Raw genomic sequence first — 25,814 nt, forward strand, 5'->3', positions numbered from 1 at the left:
ACGTGCAACCTGTCTGAATGCCCTACTGTCCACCTCCCCCCAACTACTACCAAACTCACACTCGCACTGTCACCCAGCACTCATCACTTTCATCCTTTGTTGCTGCTGTCTCACATCTTTATACCACTGTTTATTTTATTACAATAGTTCCAGTAACATTATCCTGTCTTACATAAACGAGCATCTCTCACTTGACGTCAGCCAGTCAATCTTCAGGCCTTGTCGCTCAGGGACTCGTGACAATGTTATTTTGTGACTGTGTGTGCTGTGTGGGACTATACAGTACATACACACTGTGTTTTGCATTTTGGCCTCAGAGGAACATTGTTTTGTTTAGCAGTATACATGCATATGATTGAATGACAATAAACTTGAACCTATTTACATAATCAAGACTATGTCACATATTGCATAAAGAAGTTAATTTTGAAACAATTCAGACAGAAGTTAAAACACGTAGTTATCTTTGAGTCAAATAATAAAAACAGATAGTTGAAAGCGAGTGAGAGGTAGTTCTTTTTGCAATGATCTCCTTCAGAATGAATATTATTAAAAGGCTGTGCTAAAGGGTCTTTTACATTCATGGTTGCTTTGGGGCATTGTGAATTTCTTTGTCTGGATACATTTTTTTCCAATTATCTGAGAAATTAAGGAAGCAAGCAGTTAATCCAGAAATTGCTAATCCCTTTCATTTGTTCCTACTACAAATTAGTGACGCTGTATGGTGTGTCATTTTTAATTGTGTACGTTCCCAGGAAAAGAGAACCAACATAACATTTACAGAGCTCAATTTTCTCACTCCTGTTTCAAGATGGACATCACTGGGATATCCAGAAATCTAGGAGAAGGAAAATAAATTTTGTGGATTTCCATTAATTGAACATCCTGGTTGTAAACTAGTACCTACCTTCATCAGATATAATCTATCTAGAAGCTATCAGGAAGGATTGAATCAGAAAATTCAAGTGGATAATGAAGCTATAAGTTATGCTAAAGTCATTTAGTCAAGTTAATCAAGTTGCTGCAGTTCATTCTGATTTACTTTGTCTCTGTCTGAAATCGTCAGTTTGTTTATAGGTTGGGAGAACAGAATATACACAAAACACAATGCTTTTGGACAAAATGGAGTGAGTGTATAGCCAGTCTCATCTATTTCTAACAAACCACTATGTGGATATTTCTGCTTTAACAGATGATATTTTTCCCATTACTCTACTCTCTCTTATATACTTGGAATCAGGATTTTCTGTTCCCACCTCTCTCAAGTGGTTTTATCCCACAAATGTGCCATCAATGTGATCAGCAGTTGTCAAGAATTCCCAACTTTGTTGATGCATACTTTAGGCACCATACCAACTAATATTCAGACTGAGAATAAGTTGGGAGACCTGAAATATCTTTTCCAAATAACTCTGCCATTCCCGAGGAAAAGCAATAACGGGTGATTATCTGCTGAAACAGATCTTATTCTGCCTTCCTAATCTTCAAACTGAATAAATGAAAAGTACAGAAAATCAGAGGATTGGTAGGAAGTGGAATACTGCTGACAGGAAAGGAATTTTATTCTCTGAATTAAAGAACAACAATTAAAGAATGTGAATCTATTATTCTACTTTAATACTAATAGCTCAAATTCCATCACCATGAGGCCTCTTAATTCTCTGCTTGGCTAAATCATTTTCAAATTAACATGTCAAGTTAAAGTGGTGAAACAAAATTTCAGGCGAGGTGCCAATTCTTAGAAGACAGATAACTTTGTTCAGATGTCTTCTATATGGAAACTAATTATGTGCATATTCTACTTAAAGCAATTTCCAATTTATATTGAGCAACTATTGGAGATTAGCTCCATTCCTATTGAAAAGACTACCATCATTTCAAATGGCAACAGTAACTCCTACACAAATAGGTGCACAATACATTTTGACAACCTTTCTTCCTACTATAATATATTTTTATATAATCAATTGCTTCTTGTTTATAAAGGCCATACTCATTCTATATAGATTACATGTCAGTCATAACACATCACAAAAACATTGCACAGACAGGAAGATAGGTGTCAATGAGACCAATGGACACTTCAAGAGCACAATTTCATTTTATATGAAAAAAATGTGATGAATTATGCATGTTTTTGCAACCAGAAGAGGACAATGCAATGACAACAATGTGTTTAACCAATGAAGTGTTAGATAGAAGGATCTCAGGAAATGCAATTTTATTGCACATACATCATTACAATCTATTTGCTCTAGTCTAACCCTCGCTCCCTCAGAGCAGTGCTCTTCAACATTGTTTTACAAATATCAAATGAATTTTAAATTCATAGTTAATGGTCAATAGGAAAGAATTTACTGTATTTTGCACAATTTTATTTACTAATAGATTTTATTTAAATTCCACAAAATAACCGACTGAGAAATTCTGATATAAATTTAGCTTTCATTAATGTTTGTCCTAGCTTTAAAGTTATCATGCAAGAATTCACTGATTGTGGACTTCAGAAAGGTTAAGATGAGGGGACCACACCAGTCCTCAGAGGGATCAGAAGTGGGAAGAGTGAGCATTTTCAAGTTCCTGGATGTCAATATTCCCAAGGATCTATCCTAGGTTTAACTTATCGATGCAGCTACGAAGAAGGCATGACAATGGCTATACTTCATTAGGAGTTTAAGGAGATTTGGTATGTCACCAAAGATAATAGCAAATTTCTACAGATGTACTGTGGAGAGCATTCTGACTGGCTGGATCACTGTCCGGTATTGGGAGGGGGAGACACTACTGCACGGTATCAAAGTAAGTTGCAGGGTTGTAAGTTTAGTCAGCTCCATCATGGGCACTAGCCTCTATAGTATCCAAGACATCTTCAACACGTGATGCCTCAAAAAAGGCGGCGTCCATCATTGAAGACCCATAGGTCATGCCTTGTTCTCATTGCTACCATCAGGAAGGAGGTGCAGAAGCCTGAAGCCACACACTCAACGATTCCGGAACAGCTTCTTCCCCTCTGCCACCCGATTTCTGAATGGACATTGAACCCATGAACACTGCCTCACTACTTTTGTATCTCTATTTTTGCACTATTTATTTTAATGGAAATAATTTAATAGAAAGCAAGAATCAGAATCAGGCTTAGTATGAAAAGTATATGTCGTAAAATTTGTTAACTTAGCGGCAGCAGTACAATGCAATACATGAAAATATAGAAAAATAAATAAATCAATTACGGTAAGTGTGTGTATATATGCCTATTAAACAGTTACGCTAAAATAAGTAGTGCAAAAACAAACAGGAAAAAAGTAGTGAGGTGATGTTCATGGGTTCAATGTCCATTATGTATTGCACTGTACTGCTGTTGCTAAGGTAACAAATGTCACAACCCTTGTCAGTGATAGTAAACTTGATTCAGATTCCGTTTCATCCACAAAACAGGCCATGCCTCCAGACCCCTCTCAATATTCTAGAGGAATATTGTTCCTCTAGAATTAAAGACCACTGTTTAAAAAGATGTTTTTGGCCAAGGCATTTTCTCTCTCTCTCTCAAAGGGCTCAGAGCTTTTGGAACTCCCTCAAAAGACAACAGAAGCAGAGTAATTTAATGTTAAGGCAAAGGTGGGAGGGCTTTGATCGGAAACACATAAAAGGTTATTGGGAATAGGTGTGAAAGCAGTATTGAGGTTATAATCACATTAATCTTGAATGCCACAGCACTCTCAAAGTTCAAATTACCCACTCCTGTATCGACTGTGTAAATTTGATACTTCTGTTACTTACACCAGTGTATACAGCTAAGAGGAGGCTACTGGAAAATCCTTGTGACAACCAATATGAAGGCTCATTAATAAACTTCATTATATTACCACAGAACCAAATAGAACAGTAGAGGCCCTTCATCCCACAACGTCATGCTGATCTTTTAACCCACTCTAAAATCAATCCACACAGCTTCCCATTTTTCTTTCATCCATGTCCCTAACTTTAAAGACCCTAATGTAACTGTCTCAACCATCACCCCCGGCAGGTCATTCCACACACTCACCATTCTCTCTGTAAAAAAAAATGCTTAACTCTGACATCTCCCCTAGACTTTCCTCCAATCACCTTGAAATAACCCTGTCCCCTCCCCATATTATCTATTTATAAGCTAGATAAAAATTTCTCTGGCTATCCACTTGATCTACACCTCTTATCATCTGGTGCATGAGATATAGGATTGCTTTTAATACAATTTTAGTGATAGGTTTCTAAAATCCAACAGATTGGGTTGTTGACTGAAAATCTTACGTTTGCTGATGACGAAGAGTTTCAGCAGTAAGTTAAGCAAAACCACTCTAGCAGCACCTCTTCACCCCAAACTCCACCAGAAAAACATAAAGCAATACAATTAAGGCATAAAACGATACATTAGGTCCATGCATTAAGATGACAGGGCCAGATTTAATTTTGTTTTAAATCAGCATTTTGGTTTCAACGGTGTCCACTAAGCGATGTGCTACAATTTTACAGTCTACTGATCCAGACCCTTGCGACTAAAGCAAGCAGCACCATCGTATCCAAGAACAAAATGAAATGAAGTGGCTGGAATCTGAAATAATTGCTGGAAACGCTCAAGCAGGTCGGGCAAAATCCGTGGACAATAAAATGAGTTAATGTTCCAGGTTGAAGACCTTGTGTCAGACAAAAGCTCTTTTACAAAAAACACCAGTTCCGTTTCTCCCACTGATGCTTGCTGTCCGGCTGAGCTTTCCCAGCATTTGCTGAATACAAGAGATTCTGCAGATGCTGGAAATCCAGAGCAACACAAGCAATATGCTGGAGGAACTCAGCAGGTCAGGCAGCATCTATGGAAATTAATAAACAGTCAATGTTTCAGGCCAAGACCCTTCATCAGAAACAATAAATATTTATTCCTCTCCATAGGTGCCGTCTGACCTGCTAAGATCCTCCAGCATTTTGTGCGTTATTCTGCCTGGGTAGCCTCCAACCTGATGGTATGAATATTGATTTCTCCTTCCGGTAAAAAAATGTTTTCTCTCCCCCTCCTCTCTTCTATTCCCCACTCTGGCCCCTTAACCCTTCTCATCTGCCTATCACCTCCCCCAGGGTCCCCTCCTCCATCCCTCTCTCCTATGGTCCACTCTTCCTCGCCTATCAGATTCCTCTCTCTCCAGCCCTTTACCTTTCTCACCCACCTGGGTTCACCTATCATCTTCTAGCTATCCTCCTTCCCCTCCCCCTACCTCTTTATACTGGCACCTTCTCTCTTCTTTTCCAGTTCTGAAAAAGAGTCTCGACCCAAAACATCAATGGCTTATTCACTTCCACAGACGCTGCCTGGCCTGCTGAGCTCCTTCAGCGTTCCCTGTGTGTTGCTCTGGATTTCCAGTATCTGCAGAATTTCTCATGGTTATTATTTTCTGGTTTTGTTGCATTCCTGTGGGTTAATTTATTGCAACGGTTGAGTAGTTTAAACTATTCTCCTGGTCGAACTCCACTGACTTGTTCTGATTACAATTGCATGGTGGCATCTCATAAACCACACAGAAATGACAAACTCTGTTTGTTCCTTTATAAAAGGTATCAGTAGGGAGTTTGGCTATTCTCCCACGTGCTGAGCAAAGGTTATTGGAGAAGTGAGGTGCCAGGATTTGGGAAGGTCAGATAATGCAGTGTCTTCTGCTTCCATTAATCATTCTCAGATATGCAGTACAATTAATGATGTCACAAAATGTCGTCACAATATTTACGAGGGGTGATTGATAAGTTCGTGGTCTAAGGTGAAAGGAGTCTATTTTAGAAAACCTAGCACATTTATTTTTCCTACATTTACACACTCCAGTGGTCATGGAGCATACGGATCCCATCTTTGTAAAAGTCAGCGTCTTGGACCTCCAGAAAGCAGTCCACAGCAGGGGTGATTGATAAGTTTGTGGCCTAAGGTAAAAGGAGACGAGTTAAACAGCTCTCGTTACATGCATGTACAGTTCAACTCTTTGAGTGAATATGCAGAAAGTTTGAATTTAATAACTTTTGTGGTATTTGTTTCAGATAATTGAAAATTGCAAGGAAACACCGTCTGAGAAAATGGACATCGGCCTTCATGCAGTTATCCGCTACCTCGGTCTCGAGGGCTTATCACCCAAGGAGGTCCACGAGGACATGGTGGCAACACTAGGGGAGGGTGAAAAATAAATGTGCTAGGTTTCCTAAAATTGACTCCTTCTACCTTAGGTCACGAACTTATCAATCACCCCTCGTAAAGCATGATTAAATTTCCTTGCAATATCAATGCTTGTTTGGTCAGAAATATTGACAGACCAGGGCCCCTGTGGCCCAAGTTGAACATCCCACACTGTTCCCTGATATCTCACCCCCAACTTCCCAATCTTTCAGGTATCTATACAATTTTTTTTTATTTTATTGAGATACAGCACAAATTATGGCCTTAAAGTCATGGTGCCCACCAATCCCCCAATTTAACCCAAGCTTAACCACAGGACAATTTCCATTTCCAATTAACCTACCAACCGATATGTCTTGGGACTGTGGGAGGAAACCAGAGCACCCAGAGGAAACCCAAGTGGTGACAAGGAAGAACATACGAACTCCTTACAGTCAGAAGCGGGAATTGAACCCGGGTCGCTGGTACCGTAAAGCATTGTGCCACTATGCCACCCAAGTCTAAACAAAGACGCATTTAATGACGACAGATCTTATCTACTGTTAAGCTCACAAAAGAGTGGTCATGAACTGGACCATGAAAGATTTTCTTTAAATCGCCCATGTTGGGGATGCTGTAGGCAGTTTTATGGAAAACATTGCTTATTTTCAACTCTTATTGCTAATTCCGCTCCAATGTGTATGCTGAAGCACAATTCACAGTGGAATTATGTCACCAAAGAACCAGACTGACAAAACAAAAATTGAAAATGGCAGCAAGAATCAGATTTGTGAAGAAGTTAGCGCATAGATAGACAGATAAGCCTAAGTGGACCAAAAATATGATAAATCTTAACAATTTATGAAATACTGCCTATTATACAATCATCATTTTCCATTAGAAGTCAGTAATTGTCCAAAATAGCATACTGTAGTTCCCTGGCAGCTTGCAAAATAAACATTAAAACGTTTCATTTTTTCTCTAATCTGGCACATTATATCACAGATTTACTTTAAGTTCTCAGGCAAAACAGAGCAATCGATAGAGTCACAGGAAGGGTTCATGACATAAAGCCAGCGCTCAGCTCAGGCTATCAAGGACAGCTGCAGTTCAATGCAGGGAAATATTGTCAGGGCCCACCATCTTGTTTGACGACTCCAGTGGCGAAGCCCGCCACTTAGAAGAGTACAAAATATTACAACCAGGAAAAAAAAGAGGAAACAATTCAATACAGAAAAACGTCAGCACAAGTCAAATTCCAGACACCGTCTCTGCTTAAAGGAAATTTAAGTACAATGCTATACACAGTATCCACACTATAAAACTATTCACTGAATGGCCATCACAGTAGGAAAATTAGAAACAGTAAGCAATGCATAGAAAAGGAATTTAAAAAAAAAACTAAATCAACAGATTAGTACTTGTATAAAAATGGATAAATTGTAGACATCTTGTTTGGTTTTTAACCATCTACCAAAAACAGTCGGTAGAGTATCTACCGAAATGTCACAGGATGTTAAATTGAAATGTCTTTGTTTAAACAGAAGCCTTTGAAAAATTAAAAGATTTCCTGTTAAATGATCTTGCACCCAAAGCAGAAAGGTTTACCATTGAATGCAGGGAACTTAGGCGGCACAAAAACGAAATCTACACCATTGCTGAGCCTCACATTCCAATCGCCAATATATGCCTGTAGCTCTGCAATACACCACCAGTCTATAAAGTCCACTCTAAAATAAAGAATGAGAGAGAATTCCACCAAAGGTTCTTGCAAATTTTATGATTTACAGCAAAATAGGCACAGTTCTTCAGCAAGTTTACCCTAAGTGTATTTGGACAACTTGTCCCGGAAACTGTTGAGTTCAATCCTTGGTCAGTACTGAGTTAACTGATTTCAAAAGGGATTAAAATTAATCTCAGCACTTTGCATGAAAGAAGAGTTGTCTGTAGTCACCAACAGAAGCAAGCATGTCATCTACAAGACAGATTTGTCCACCACTTTAATTTCTCTTGAAGCCACGGCTTTCGGATGCATTCAATGCGAGCATAGACTTGGACAGAAAAGAAAACAGCAACCATTAACAATAGAACCTTTTGCAAAGATGAAGTTAGTGCTTTTGGAAGTGAAGGGATGGTGAAGAAAGAAAACCAACTAGAAAAGCTGGACTGCACTGCTTCATGAAGAAGGGAGCTACCTGGCTTATACTCTGCACTGTTAACTTTTACGTGTATAGATTTTTCTAAGCGTGGAATCAAACTGAGTTTTTCTATTGCAACGCTGCACTTTTCTTAGAAGTAGAATTACCATCAAACACCAGCACATTTTAAGAATCTTTATCCATTTTTATTAATATAACGATTTGTAAATTATGCTGTTCTATTTCTCAATATTGTCCTTCCCTCCCTTGTGGAATGGAATTTATCCTCTGTTACTTCCTCATGCAATAAAGCCAATTGGGGGAAAAACCTAAGCAGAAATCACTGTTAGTTATTCCTGAGCACACATCCATAATTCTTAATTGAATAGTGTTTGCATTTGATGCTTCCCTATGGAAATACACAGTAACACACAATTTGTTGCATATCAGAATCAGATTTAATATCACCGTCTTATGTCATGAATTTGTTATGCAGCAGTAGTGCAATGCAATATATATTAAAAACTGCAAAATTACAGCATATAATATATAGATTTAATTTGGCTTTTTTAAATTTGGATGGTTAGATACAGCACCTATAAAAAGTATTCACCCTCCTGGAAGTTTTCATGTTTCATTACTTTGCAACATTGAATCACAGTGGATTTAATTTGGCTTTTTTTTTTGACACAGATCAACAGAAAAAGACTACTTTGTATCAAAGTGGAAACAGATCTATACCAAGTGCTCTAAAAATTACAAATATAAACACAAAATAATTGATTAAGTATTCGTCCCCTTTAATAATGACACACCAAAAGACAAAAGAACACTCCAAGCAACTCTGTGAAAAGGTTATTGAAAAGCACGTCAAGAGACAGATACAAGAAAATTTCTAAGTCACTGAATATCCCTCGCAGTGCAGTTAAGTCAATCCTCAAGAAATGAGAAGAATATGGAATAGCTGTAAATCTGCCTAGAGCAGGCCATCCTCAAAAATTGAGTGACCATGCAAGAAGGGGACTAGTGAGGGAGGCCACCAAGAGACCCATGCCAACTCTGGAGGATTTACAAGCCTCAGTGGCTGAGATGGGAAAGACTGTGCATACAACAACTGGTGCTTCACCAGTCCCAGCTTTATGGGAAAGGGGCAAAGAGAAAGCCACTGTTGAAAAAAAAACTCACGTGAAGTCTTGGCTAGGGTTTGCCAGAAGACATGTGGGAGACTCTGAAGTCAGCTAGAAGAAGGTTCTCTGGTCTGATTAAACCAAAATTGGTGTAAACCAAACACCTCATATCATCAAAAACACACCATCCCTACCATGAAGCATGTTGGTGGCTGCATCTTGCTATGGGGATGCTTCATTTCAACAGGCCCTGGAATGCTTGTGAAGGTAGAGGGTAAAATGAATGCAGGCAAATACAGGGAAATCCTCGAGGAAAATCCAAATCAGTCTGCAAAAAAACTGTGATGTAGCTGAAGATTTATTTTCCAGCAAGAGAATGACCCCAAGCAGAAAGCCAAAGTTACACAGAAATGGCTTAAAAACAACAAAATTAATGTCTTGGCTAAGTCAAAGTCCAGACCTCTATCCAATTGAGAACTTGTGGCTGGACTTGAAAAGGACTGATTACTTACAATCCCAATGCAATCTGACAGATCTTGAGGAGATTAATAAAGAAGAATGGGGATAAATTGCAGTGTCCAGATGTGCAAAACTGATATTGAGGCCTATCTGCACAATCTCAAGGCTATAATTGCTGCCAAAGTTGCATCTACTAAATACTAACTTGAAGGGGTGAGTAATTATCCAATTAATTATTTCTACCAATTTGTAAACTTTGTTTTTGTTTTGACACAGAAGAGTCTTTTCTGTTGATCAGTGTCAAAAATGCCAAATTAAATCTACTGTGATTCAATGTTGTAAAACAATAAAACATAAAAACTTCCAAGGAGGGGAGAGAATACTTTTTATAGGCATTGTATATATTCAAACAGTTAAATTAAATAAGTAGTGCAAAAAGTGAAAAAAAGTAGTGAGGTAGTGTTCATGGGTTCAATGTTCATTCAGAAATCAGATGGTGGAGGGGAAGAAGCTATTCCTGAATCTCTAATATGTGTCATAATCCTGAATATGTAATTGTTACTTCAATTTATTTGGAAGTACTTGCTTATGATATGTGGAAAAGGATTTTGAAGTCAAATCTCTTTAGAAGCTATAAAAATAATTTTAGCAATATTCAATACATTTTCTATCATTTTTAGTGAGGTATCAGTAATTGTGGAGCCTTACCAATTTGCCATGTGGCAAATATACAGGCAGTTTTATTTCCAACTCTATAAGTACTTCAGAGAGTTTTAAATGTTGCTGGTTTTGCTAGCTCTTCTTTTACCACCTTAAAACTAGATTTATGCGGCATCACATACAGAAAACGCAAATACTTTGATCAGTTCGGGACAAAAGAAAGTGGCTAATTGTGCATTTACTTCCACATAAACTATCAAAAAGTCCAAGAACAGGGTTTAAAAATTGTGAGTCTGAAAGATAAGTAAGTTCATTTAATCACATAAAAAGGAAAAAGTGTTGTGTCTGTGCGTGTGTTTAGAAAAGGCATTTTATTTTATAGCAATATTTTCAACCATTAAGTCAGAAGAAACTTGAAATTAAATCTAACAGAAAACATTTTTGGAGGCAGTAAACTACCTTGCCAATTTATTTTGCTTTAGACTTTTTAAAATTACCGTTTGCTATCTTATTTGTGTTCAGTTTTTTATCCCCAAGCAAATATCGACACTGATGGGAAGAAAAATCACTTTATTAACAGAGAAACTTTCATGACTTCTATGCACCCAAAATTTCTGAAACTAATCAAGGAAGAATTTGCAAAGCAATAGCCACAGTACTTCCCGCAAACAGCAACCACCACATAGTGTCCATCTTTTAGGGAGCTTGCTTGAGGTACAAGTTCTGGCCAGAACACAAAAGAAAGCTTGCCCAGTCTTTTTGAAATATTGTCTGGTGATCAGGTGAGATAGCATAAAAAAGCTGTCATTTGGCCATTGGGTTACTAAGCAGAGAGAGGCTAACAACTGATGTAGAAAGGAGGATAAAGCTAGGTGTTCATGAATATTGGCTCAGAGTCCACAAGATTTTTATTTCTATTTGTTCAAGAGTACTCCAAACATTGAGTAAGCAATGAAACATAAAATCAATGGTATATATAATTAGTGCATCTATAAACCAGAACGGAATTTACAAGATGCTTCCGAAAATATTTAACAGCAAAGCAAACTGCCCGGATATCAAATATAAAATTAAGATTGATTCGTGACAGAATTATATTCAAAGGTCAAAGTACATTTAATATCAAAGACACGAAGAAGTTTGCAGATGCTGGAAATCCAAAGCAACACACAAAAAGGCCTGGAGGAACTCAGCGGTTCAGGCAGTATCTATGGAAAAGAATGAAGTCACCGTTTCGGGCGAGATCCTTCTTCAGGACTCGGACCTGAAGAGGGGTCCCGGCCAGACCTGTATTTTGTGTGTGTTGCTTTTAATATCAACGTCTGTATATGTCACCTTGAGATTCAATTTCTTGCCGGCAGTTACAAGAAAAAGACAAATACAATAGAATTCTACGAAAACTAAACATAAGCGAAGACTGACAACCAACCAATGAGCAGAAGACAAACTGTAAATACAAATAAAACAGAAAGCATGAGTTGTAAAAAGTCCTTGAAAAGTGAGCCTGTAGGTCGTGGAATCAGTTCAGAGTACTGGTGATTGAAGCTACCCACGCCGGTTCAGGAGCCTGTTCCCGATCCTGATGATGTGGCACCGGAGGCTTCTACACCTCCCGCCGGATGGTAGTAGTGAGTAGTGTGCATAGCCTGGATGATGGATGAAGCATTTCCTTAACGCGATAATTCCGGTAAATATGAAGCAACCCTTCACCCTCCCCCTCTAAATCCGACAGGTTTTAAAATTTATTTTTGAAATATAACATGGAGGTAAGCATTGCAGAACTGACAAGTGAAGTGCAAGTGGAACAGTGGGGAGCAAGGTGCACAACACCGGATATCTGCACAATCTGGTGCGTTGAAAATTCAAGGCATTAGAAAGTAGATCAAAACGAAATGTTAACAAAACCCTTAAAGAGAGTGCACTAAAACTCCCGCTGATCACAGATAAACTAAACTACATTTAGCACTGCAAGAAGAATGACCTCAATCCAGGTTTCAAACAGGCAAGGTACACTGTGCAGCTAGAGTTTTATTTACCTGTGGCTCCATTCACACCGAATGCGTACTAACTTTAATATGAACACACATTGAGGAATTGAACATTAAATAAGCGAAGTAAAGCCAGTTTGTGCTTAGTTTTGTCAGTCTGTCCAACACGGCGGAATGTATGTCACAGATAACGAATGGAGCAAGAAAATAAAATTAATATAATTTAAAACACTCATATAAGTTTTTTAGTTCAGTAGGATCAGTGAAGCGGCAGTTCTTAAGTCTAACCTTTACCTTCGGAGTAAATTCCACACAGAATCTGCAGAACCCTCGGGAGAGTGGTGGGATCTAGAGAGTCGATGTAGTTCTCCAGACTGAGCGCCATCGCCATGCGACGCTCCCTGAGCCGCGGGTGCGTCCTAAGAAATTATAGCCGGCGCGGCGAGCGCAGTTCGCACTCTCCCCCGCCCACCATGTCTCAGCTCCGCCCCCTCCTCGCCTGGCAGGGCAACCCCACCACCACACACACACACACACACACACACACACACAATGCCAGTCCTCCCCATGGCTATATTCATAGAGGCCTTCTCCAACCACAACCTGTTCCACGTGTCCCCCGCACCCCCTACCAGAAGATACACATTGGACCTGGTCCAGTCTCCCCCTTCATCCAGCTCCACTCGGCCATTGTCCCCAATCTACCTGCCCAAACCATCCTCATTCCAGTCGCTCAGACAATTGAGAGCTGCCTGTGACAAGTCTATCTCCGCTTACACACTGGGACAGTCAGTCCATCAATGTTCCACCCAGCTCAATTTTCCCACCTCCACTTTAATCAGGATCAGTCTCTGTTTGGCCCCCTAACCACACTGCCAAATCCAGCCTGAACCCTGCCTATCCAACATTACAGCCTTTGTTCTAGTCTGCACAGGCAACTCCAGAGCACTGGCACATCTATTTCAGTAAGTCTCCATTTCAATAAGTCTTGCCCTCTGGAACTTCTCAAATTTTCCACAGCCAACCCTCCCTCCCCCACCCCACATATCTCCTGCACAGATTCCCCACATGGGCTGTGGCTGGCTGTCTGCTCTGAGTGCAGCTGCTGATGGTGGGAGCTGTGGCCCCGGAGATGACTGCCTTGTCTCATTGTGGTGGCTCATTCTTATCTGCAGCATCACAAGTTCATCCTGTAGAGCAGCAGTGGGCGACAACACCACTAAACGTCTCATTTTGCAGTCTCAAACAATATCAACTTGCCAGAATTTCTCACAGCACTTTCTATAAATGAAGTCTACAGATGAGGTAGTGACAAGTCTGCAAGGTAACACTGAGGATTTATGAGAGGCACTTGCAAATTCACACCTTTTAAAGTGTCAGTTTTTCTGGCAGATCAGTGTCTACATTTTACAGTGATAATTACGAGGATCTATTTTTCAGATTGACACGAGGCAGAGTCTTCATGCGAGGTACACACAAGGAAACAGCTGCGACTCGGCATCTCCCCATCTGCTGCCTAGCGGCTCATACAGTTGGTTCCTGAGTTTTGCTGCAACGAACATGACCCAAAGAAATACCTGACTGTTTTTTCATAGATGCTGCCTGACCTTCTAAGTTAAGCCAGCATTTTGTGTGTTGTGCGCAAGGATCTTGTTTCCTATTGCTTGAAAGGTCAGCCAAGGGAAGGGGAATTACCCCTTGCATGCAGAAATCTCAGAGACTGCTTCCCAAGCAGTCACACCTATGAACATCATCCAATACTGAGCCATCACTGCTATTGTTTGCAGTGAACTTTTACGAGAAAAAGCATGAGAAAAAGTACGAGAAAAAGTATTGAGTTGTTTCCTTGGTTTGTCTTCTGATGGCATATAGTTGCTAGGCTTCATCAGTGCCATCTTCGACCAATGGTGTCCTGGAATGGTACAATTATCTTTCTCAATGTACATTTTATTACTGATATACACTGGATTCTCAATAACGACATGGTTTAAAAAAAACTTGTCTTGTCAGTTGGCTTCAGTGATTGAATGCATACCCTCTACTTTAGAAGTCACAAAATTAAAGGTGGAAAACTTTCTGGAGACATAAAATCCACGATCAGTCTTGATAAAATGTTTAAGATGTCAAGATAAAGAAAAGATCTTGAAGGCAGCTGCTCAAGGTGCCAGAAAGAGAAATGGGCCATTGATGATAGAAGGGAAAAGAGTTCTTTTTTTATCCTGACATGTAACGACCTTTTGAAGAGGCGGAAGGCATTTAATTCAGTGAAAAAATCGTTATGGGAAAAGGGTTATAAATTTATATTGAGCTACCCAGCAACATTGATAATTTTTCTGGATGCTGAAGAAAGAAGATTTTTTACTGATCATCAGAAAGTGGAGGAACTTGTACAAGAACTCCCTAATATTCGCGAAATGTGGTAAAGAATTATAGAAATAAAATGGCTTAAAGATGGAGATTGAGATAGGGATTGGACGATGGACATTTATGAGTAGAAGAACATAAATATACTTTAAGTATATGATAGAAGGGGAACAAGAAAAAAGAAAATAATTGAGGAACATTAATTGGGAGTAGAGACATTAATTTTTTTTCTTCTTCACTTATATATATCTTTTTTTTCTCTTTTCTTTTTTTTGCGGGGGAGCTGGAGGAGCTTCTGATCGATGGCTGCGGGATTCACGTGTGTAATCATGGCGATTACCATGACCATTAAAACGGAGGGGGGAAATGTCGTGTTTCTTTTCATTCACAACATTAGTGGGGGGGTATTTTGTTATTTTTTTCTGTATCAATTATCTTTCTTCTATTTTTCTTTTTTTGTCTGGATGATTGGGGGAGAGACACATAGCAACATGGAGAATTTTAAAAAGATTCCCCAAGGTATTATGAATGACTAATTTACTTAATTTTTTGTTTTAATGTTAATGGCCTTAATGGATCTGTGAAAAGAAAAATAGTTTTTAACATATATTAAGAAAATGAAAGGAGATATAGCTTTTTTGCAGGAAACACATTTAGCAGAGACAGAACATCAGAAGTTAAAGAGAGATTGGGTTGGAAGTTTTATTGCAGCTTCATTTAACTCAAAATCAAGGGGAGTTGCAATTTTGGTTAATAAAACCTTACCAATTAAAATACAAAATGTATTAATTGATTCTGTAGGGAGATACGTGATTATACATTGTCAAATCTTTTTGGAGTTATGGACTCATATGAACATTTATGCACCAAATGAAAAAGATGCAAAATTCATACAAGAAGTTTTTTTGAATTTGGCCGATGCACATGATAAAATATTAATAGGTGGAGATTTTAACTTTTGTTTAGATCCAGTTCTAGATAGGTCAATTAAAGCTGTTACAAAATCAAAAGTAATAAAGTTAACTTTATCATTAATGAAAGACTTAAATCTGATTGATATATGGAGAAAAATTAATCCAAGAGAAAGAGATTATTCATTTTATTCAAATAGACATAAAACTTATTCAAGGATTGATTTTTTCCTGTTATCAAAGAACATTCAGGATAGAGTGAAAAGTGTGGAACATAAAGCAAGAATACTGTCAGATCATTCCCCTTTGATAATGACAATGATAATGATGGATAAGGAGAAATTGATTTATAGATGGAGATTTAATTCAATTTTATTAAAACATCAAGACTTTTGTGATTTTTATGAAAAAACAGATCCAATTTTTTTTGGATACAAATTCACATTCAGTTGAGGATAAATTTGTATTATGGGAAGTGATGAAAGCATATTTGAGGGGTCAGATAATAAGTTATACTTCTAAAATTAAGAAGGAATATATGGTAGAAATAGACCAATTAGAAAAAGAGATTACAAAATTAGAAAAAGAATCCCAAAGATATACGACAGAAGAAAAACGAAGACAACTTGTCAATAAAAAATTACAATATAATACACTCCAGACATATCGAACAGAAAAAGTAATTATGAGAACTAAACAGAGATATTACGAATTAGGTGAAAGATCACACAAGATTCTTGCTTGGCAATTGAAAACAGAACAGGCTTCCAAAACAATAAATGCAATTAGAACAAGTGCAAATAAGATTACTTATAAACCTTTAGAAATTAATGAAACTTTAAAAAAATTTTACTCCAAATTATATCAACCAGAATCACAAAATGAGATTGCTGAGATAGAAACATTTTTATCACAAATAACTCTTCCAAAATTAAATTTGGAAGAACAGAAAGGATTAGATATGCCCTTTACATTAAAAGAGGTTGAAGAAGCTTTAGTATCACTTCAGAGTAATAAATCCCCAGGAGAAGAGGGTTTTCTGCCTGAATTTTATAAAAAATTTAAAGATTTATTAATCCCTCCTTTTATGGAGTTAATATATCAAGTGGAAAGAATGCATAAACTCCCACAATCTTTTTCGACAGCGATCATAATAGTATTGCCAAAAAAAGATAGATCCTTTAAAACCAACATCATATAGGCCTATCTCTTTGTTGAATACAGATTATAAAATAATAGCAAAAATTTTATCTAATAGAATATCTAAATATTTACCAAAATTAATACATTTGGATCAAACAGGCTTTATTAAAAATAGACAATCGATGAATAATGTAACTCGGTTACTTAGCATAATTCATCCGGCACAAAAGAGAGAGGAAATGAGTGTGGCAGTTGCTTTGGATGCAGAAAAAGCATTTGATAGATTGGAATGGGATTTTTTATTTAAGGTATTGGAAAAATATGAGTTAGGAAAATCTTTTATAAAATGGATTAAAACCTTAAATACTAGTCCCCAAGCTAAAGTAGTGACAAATGGTCAAATTTCAACATCATTCCACTTAACAAGGTCAACTAGACAAGGCTGTCCATTATCACCTGTCCTATTTGTATTGGCGATAGAACCATTAGCTGAAATAATTAGAACGGATTCAGATATTGTGGGTTTTAGAGTTAACTAAGAAGAATATAAGGTTAATTTATTTGCTGATGATGTTCTGATTTATTTAACAAACCCATCGCAATTGTTGCATAAATTATCTTTTAGATTGGAAGAATAGGGGAAAGTATCAGGGTATAATGTAAACTGAGATAAAAGTGAAATTTTACCCCTTACCAAAGGAGATTATAGCCAATGTCGACTAGTAACTCAATTTAGATGGCCAACAAATGGTATAAAATATTTAGGTATAAAAGTCGATAATGATATAAAGAATTTAGATAAATTAATTTATTTGCCATTATTGAAAAAAATAAAAGAAGATCTTGATAAATGGATGATGTTACCAATAACATTAATAGGTAGAGTTAATGCTGTAAACATGAATATATTTCCTAGATTACAATATTTATTCCAAACATTACCAATACAACTGCCTCAGAAGTTTTTTCAAGAATTAAATAAATGTGTGATGAGGTTTCTTTGGAAAGGTAAGATGTCAAGAATATCATTGGAAAAATTGACATGTAAATTTGAGTTAGGAGGTTTACAACTTCCAAATTTTAAGATTATTACAAAGCAAATCAACTTAGATTTATTGCATCTTTTTTTGATTAAGAAAAACTGGCTTGGATTAGAATAGAACTAGGTAAGATAGGAGAAAATACACCAGAAGATTTTATATATAAATGGGAATCCAAATGGATACGGGAAAAGAAAGAATCTCTTATATTAAGACATTTGATTGATTTATGGAATAAGGTAAATATGGATGATGAGGTAAAGAAATCCTTATTAGCAAAAAGAACACTAATTCAAAATAGGCTTATTCCTTTTACAATGGATCATCAACTTTTATATAACGGGTTTCAAAAAGGGATCAGATATGTAGGTGACTGTTTTGAAGGAGGTATATTGATGTTGTTTGATCAATTAAAAAATAAGTATAAAATATCAAGTAACACTCTTTTCTGTTATTTTCAATTAAAGGCCTATTTACGAGATAAACTGGGTCAAACAATGTTAATGCCAAAACCTAATGAAATAGAAATTTTAATTCAAAAAGGAAAAATTAAAAAATTTACATCTTGTATGTATAATTTGTTTCAAAAACAGACAAGTAAACCAGGAATTCATAAGTCAAGACAAAAATGGGAAACTGATTTGAATATTAAAATTGATGAAAAAAATTGGTCAAGGCTATGTCTTGATAGTATGATAAATGCAATAAATGTCCGACTTAGATTAGTACAATACAATTTTTTACATCAACTATATATAACACCACAGAAAATAAATAGATTAAATTCAAATTTATCTGACCAATGTTTTCTATGTAATCAAGAAATTGGTACCTTTTTACATTCTACTTGGTCTTGTTTTAAAATTCAACCTTTTTGGATAAATTTAAGACTTTTACTGGAACAAATTATTGGAATACAAATCCCACATAGCCCAATATTATTTTTATTAGGTGATATTGAAGGGATAATACCGAAACCTAAATTGAATAAATATCAGAAAAAAAATATAAAAATTGCATTGGCAGTAGCCAAAAAAGCTATTGCAGTTACTTGGAAATCAGATTCATATTTAACTATGGACCATTGGAATAATGAAATATTTAGCTGCATTCCACTTGAAAAAATTACTTATAATTTAAGAAATGAATATGATATATTTTTGAAAATTTGGCACCCCTATCTACAAAAGATTAGAATAAATATATAGGTCCTTTGAAGATAAAACTGTAAGTTATTTGGGGAAAATAAGAACTAAAGTTATTTTGAACTCCATGGAGCATGTGGGGATCCTCCGATATCCAGGCATTCTTTCTTTCTTTTTTCTTTTTTTTTCTTTCTTTTTTTTCAGATAGGGATCTAAGGGGGGAAGGGTTACGGGGAGGGGAGGGTTAATATTAATTTTTCACTATTCTAATATTCTATTCATTTTATGTAATTCTCTTAAAAATTTAATAAATAAATAAAAATTTAAAAAAGAAGTCACAATGGAACACTCAAAGAGATGGCATGAATCTCTGAAAGCATAACTTGCTTCAAGTTTAAATACATGATAAACTTACTAGCAATGAAACATAACATATCATTTTTCCTGCCTGTTTTATCAAAAGCATCATTGTGATCTTTTACATACAAAGCATTCCAAAATCAGAATCGGGAAAAGTCTGCTAAACTGGTATTCTTCAAGCATGAATTCAGCTGAGGATAAATGTCTTCGAGTTTTCATGTCCTTCTAAATATTAAAATTTAAACTCTCTCGATAATATCATTATTTTATTTAGAGTTACAGATCAGTACAGGCCCTTCCTGCACTGCCTACAACCAATCTATTTAACACTACCCCAATCACAGGAAAATTTTTATAACGACCAATTAACCTGCTAACCAGTACAAATTGGACTGTGGGAGGAAACCAGAGCACCTGGAGGAAATCCATGCACTCACGTGAAGAATATTAAAACTCCTTACGGACAGCACTGGAATTGAACTCTGAACTCTGGAACTCCCTGAATTGTAATAACACTGCACTAACCACTACACTACCACAGCACCAACGGTGTTATTGTTCTCTTCAGAAAATATTTTCATCCATTCTTTGGAGTTTCTGCTAATCTTTGCTTTCTCAGTGGGATTATCTAAATCTGTTTGTCAACAGTGGTGGATATTTAAATCAACATGTCACTTATCTACAACAGTCATTAAAAGATAAACAGGAAGCATCTGATCATCTGATTATTATATACAGTGACAACATGCAACAAGATAATAGGTCTCTTTTTCCTCTGGGTTGCTGCCAGCATTTCCCATCCCCTTCTGTGTGTCTGGAAGGCAAGTCCAATTGGCCAGCAGTTTCTCAAGCTGAGTAACGTGCTTCTGGGTCAATGTTGAGTCATTAGAATGTAACTGGCTGATGTGAGCAAGTTGAACAAGATCCAGGGATGGAACACATTTGTCAGACAGCCAAGCCCCCATCTACCTTGTCAAAAATGTCACATTATTAAATGGTTCTGAATTATCTCTGACAATTATCAAATCAACCTATACACTCAGTATATAGGTAATATACCTAAAAATGTGGCTACTGAGTGTATGCTCATGGTCTTTTGCTCCTGTAACCCATTCACTTCAAGGTTTGATGTGTTGTGCATGCAGCGATGCTCTTTTACACACTACCATTGTAATGCATGGTCATTTGAGTTACTCTTACCTTCCTGTCAGTTTGAAGCAGTCTGGCCATTCTCTGTTGGTCTCTCTCCTTAACAAGGCAATCTTCAAGGTTGGATAGATTCTTTCATAGTAGGGGAATTAATGGTTCTGGGGAAAAGGCAGGTAGGTGGAGATGAGTCCATGGCCAGGTCAGCCGTGATCTTATTGAATGGTGGAGCAGGCTTGATGGTCCAGTTGGCCTACTCCTGCTCATATTTCTTATGTTCACCCATCGAACTGCTGCTCATTGGACACTTTTTGTTTCTCACCCCATTCTCTATAAACACTAAAGGCTGTTGTGCATGAAAATCCCAGGAGATCAGCAGTTTCTGAGATACTCAAACCACGCTGTCATTCCACAGTCAAAGACTCTTAGATCACATTTCTTCCCCATTCTGGTGTTTGGTCTGAAGGACAACTGAACCGCTTGACCACGTCTGCATGCTTATATACATTGAGTTGCTGCCACATGATTAGCTGATTAGGGACTTGCATCATCAACAAGCAGGTGTGCTCATGTACTTAATAAAGTGGCCACTGAGTTTATGTTTTAAAATAATTGAAATTTAAAAAATAACAAAGGATTTTGACACAAGTTCAGATAAGGGTTTGCTATTAGTAAATAAGGGCCAATTGTGAGTGCTAATATAGCTTTGCCCATGAAATTCAAAGTTCAAAGTAAATGTATTATCAAAGTAGATAATGTCAGCATATACTACCTTGAAATTAATTTTCTTGCAGGCATTCGCAGTAGAACACAGAATCAATGAAAAACCACATTCAGACAAAACTGACGAACAACCTCTGTACAAAAGAAGACGAACAGTGAAAATTATAACAACAATAACAAGTAAGAAGCAAGCTGGATCAGGGAGGAAAAAGAACGTACACACACGATTGAAGAAATGCAAATACCAGAAGTTACAATGGATACCCTGAAAGAGATTATAAAAATTATCGACAACAAGGAAAGCACTGGAAGTGATAATATTCATAATTATCGGTATAAAAATTTACTTGCCTTCATCTGTACCTTTTAATGCATATCAAAAATTTTCTTAAAAATTCTGAAAAAGTGCCTGAATTTTTGACAGAACATAAAACATATTTTACGTAAAGGGGAAATCACAAAAGATCAACTACATATAAAATTGTAACATCATGTATCTCGCAACTAATCACCACTCAATGAGATAACCACAATATACTTACAGAAGAGCAGAAAGGATATCAAAAGGGTACAGTAGGATGTAAAAACACTGATAATAGATTCCATAATTCTAAATCAAGCTCAGAGGAAAAGCAGAAATCTTTTGTGTTGCTATATTTACTACCAAAAGGCATTTGACTCTATCCCACACTCAAGGTTAATAGAAGTTCTTTATATATATAAACTACACCCTAAATTTGTGAAATTCCTGCAACATTTGATGATGCATTGGCGTACTGTAATCACCCTATCAATTAACAACTGAAAAAGAACAACCAATCTTATCAAAATAAACTGTGTCATTTTACAAGGCGACTTTCTAGGCCCACTATTGTCTGGTCCAGCTTTAAACCCGATCTCTAATTTACTGAATTGGACGAAAATTAGGTATCACACTAGCAACAATGAAATGAGCTAGACCTTAACATACCTTCTGTACATGGATGATTTGAAATTATATGCTCCTTCATCAGTTAGCTGAAACAATTAGTTCTAATAGTAGAAATATTTACGAAAGATATAAACATGAACTTTGAACTGGATAAATGCAGAATATTAAACATAAAGAAAAGTGCAATAGAGTTAATAGAATAGGATCAGAGTAGCAGGATACAATACAACCAATGGATGAATATAAATGTATAAATATCTGGAATATCAACAAGGAAGGAAAATAGATCTAGTGCAATAAAGGAAAAACTTTCGACAGAATTTACTTCAAGGCTCAAGAAAATCTGCTAAACAAAGCTCAACAGTAAAAATATAACAAAGGCAGTAAACACTTTTGCTATACCTATATTAATATATCTTTTGGCATAATATCTTGGTCTGAAACCGATCTGCAAAATTTACAAAGGAAAATAAGAACTCTATTGACAAATTTCAGAAAACATTATGGACATTCTAGTACACTTAGATTAACAGCTTCCTAGGACAGAAGGGGGAAGAGGAATACAGACATTAAAAATCTACATAACAGTTAGATAAGACTTCTAAGGCTATAATTTCATCAATGAAAACAGGAATTGGCACACCACACAAGCACAGAAAAATACACCACTAAATTTAAATGAGAGCACAACCCATAAAAATGAAGAAATTATCACTTTTGAAGAAAAAGTTAAGCAATGGAAGAGCATGACCCTCCATAGAAGGCACTCCCATGAACTCAGCAGACTAGATGCTGATAAGGAAATGTCGAGCCCCTGGCTCAGAGTTGGACACCTCTTCCCAGAAACAGAAGGGGTCCTTGTGGTAATGCAGGATCAGGTGGTTAACACAAAAAATTATCAAAAGTATATAATAAAAGACCAACAAACTCAAAATGATAAATGTAGAAAACGTAGAGAAAAAATAGGAACAATCCAACACATTACAGGATCCTGTAGCAGTTTAACACAATCTGATTACTTACACAGTCACAATCAATTGGCAAACATCATTCATCAAAATGTTGCTTTAAAATTCAAACTCATAAATAAATTCACACCTTACTATAAATACCACCCTGATCCAGTTTTAGAGTCAGAATACCACAAATTATATTATGCCTTCTCAGTTACTACATTTAAGACAATCCATAACAACCATCTGGATGTAAGAATATAGAATAAACAGGCAAGAACAAAATAGATATAACCATTCCAAACACACATTCTGTACCTTGTAGAAATCAGTAAGTGAAAAAACACCAGAAATATGCTGAATTAAAAGAGGAAGAACAGAAATAAAAAAATTGACACAATAGTCAAATAGGACTTCTAAGCATATATTTTCATGATTGAAAACAGGATTCCACACTACACACGATCATTTGCAATTCTGATAAGAAGTACACACCACTAAAATGAAAGCACAATACAAGTCAAGTCGAGTCACTTTCATTGTCATTTCGACCATGACTGCTGGTACATAGTGAAAATGAGACAATGTCTTTCAGGACCATGGTGTTACATGACACAGTACAAAAACTAGACTGAACTACGTAAAAAACAACACAGAGAAAGCTACACTAGTCTACAGACCTACACAGGACTGCGTAAAGTGCACAAAAACAGTGCAGGCATTGCAATAAATAATAAACAGGACAATAGGGAAAATAAAGATAACTATAAAAATAAAGATAAAAGTAAAGAAACTATCACTACTGAAGAAGTAGTTAACCAATGGAAGGCGTGACCCTCATAGGACATACACCACATTCCAGGCCCTTCGTCCCACAATGTTGTGCTGACCACATTACCTACTCGAGAAACTGCCTAGAATTTCCCTACCGCATAGCCCTCTGTTTTTCTAAGCTCCAATTCTACCACCATCACTGGCAGTGCATTCCACACACCCACCTCTCTCTGTGTGAAAAACTTAACTCTGACATCCTCCCTGTACCTACTTCCAAGCACCTTAAAACTATGCCCCCTTGTGCTAGCCATTTCAGCCCTGGGAAAAAGCCTCTGGCTATCCACACGATCAATGACTCTCATCATCTTATCTACCTCTATCAGGTCACCTCTCATCCTCCATCACTCCAAAGAGAAAAGGCCAAGTTCATTCAACCTACTTTCATATGACACACTCTCCAATCCAGGCAACATCCTTGTAGATCTCCTCTGCACTCTCTCTATAGCATCCACATCCTTCCTGTAGTGAGGTGACCAGAACTGAACACAGTACTCCAAGTGTGATCTAATTAATGTCTTACATAGCTGTAACATTACTTCAAGGCTCTTGATCTCAGTCCGACAGTTGATGAAGGCACAATACGCCTTCTTACCAACACTGTCAACCTGTGCGCAGATTTAAGTGTCCTATGGACACCAACTGGAAAGGTCTCTCTGATCCTCCACTCTGCCAAGAGTCTTGACATTGATATTATATTCTGTCTTCAAATTTGACCTACCAAAATGAACCACTTCACATTTACCTGGGTTGAACTCCATCTGCCACTTCTCAGCCCAGTTCTGTATCCTATTGATCTCCCGCTGTAACCTCTGACAGCCCTCCACACTATCCACAGCACCCCCCAACTTTTGTATCAACAGTAAAGTTACTAACCCAACCTTCTACTTCCTCACCCAGGTCATTTATAAAAATCAGAAGTGGAGAGGTCCCTGAACAGATCCCGATGGAACACTGCTGTCCACTGACCTCCATGGTGGACAGCCCACAAGCTCAGCAGACTAGACATCGACAAGCAAGCATCGAACTCTTGGCTCGGAGTTGGAGACCTCGTCCTGGAAATAGAAGGGTCACTTATGGCAATACAGGACCCACTGGTTAACACAAAAGAAATGATCAAAAACAGGTAAGACTAAACCAACAAATTCAAGATTATAAATATAGAAAATGTCAAGAGAAACCAGAAGCAATGCAATTCATTACAGGATCCTGCAGAAGTTTAACTCATTCTGATTACTTAAATGGAAAACATCATTCACCAAAATCTTGCTTTAAAATATAAACTCATAAAACCACATCTTTCTATAAATACAAGCCTGATCCAGTTTAGAGTCAGAGTCCCACAAATTATATTACAACTGATGTGTTATTACAGATAGGACAATCGAAATCTGGATATAATAATACAAGATAAAGAAGCAAAAACAAATTATTCAATCGATATACTGTAGCCACTTCAAACACACATTACGTACAGAAATCACTAAGTGAAAACACCAGATATATGCTGAATTAAAAGAGGAAATTGTAAGACTTTGGAACATCAACAGGGCATACATTGTCCTCATTGTAATGTCTACAACTGGTATCATTCCAAAGTCACTACACAAAAGCATTAAACAATTACACCTACACAGCAATATTTATATAAATCTTCAGAAAATAACAATATTAAACACCACTAGAACTGTCCAAAAGTTCCTAGCAATTGAGAAATGTGTGTGCTTAACTA

General features: G+C 36.9%; 1 protein-coding gene across 1 annotated transcript in view; it reads right to left on the minus strand.

Annotated features, from left to right (window-relative positions):
- Positions 1–12,977, minus strand: part of themis (thymocyte selection associated) — a 54,714-nt gene extending 41,737 nt beyond the window's left edge. Inside the window, exon 1 of the mRNA XM_059981525.1 lies at positions 12,830–12,977. Within this exon, the coding sequence (XP_059837508.1) occupies positions 12,830–12,926 (97 nt within the window). The 5' untranslated portion in view covers positions 12,927–12,977. The remainder of the gene's footprint in view (positions 1–12,829) is intronic.
- Positions 12,978–25,814: the final 12,837 nt, after the last annotated feature.

This window comes from Hypanus sabinus, chromosome 10 (assembly GCF_030144855.1).
Source record: "Hypanus sabinus isolate sHypSab1 chromosome 10, sHypSab1.hap1, whole genome shotgun sequence".
Lineage (NCBI taxonomy): Eukaryota > Metazoa > Chordata > Chondrichthyes > Myliobatiformes > Dasyatidae > Hypanus > Hypanus sabinus.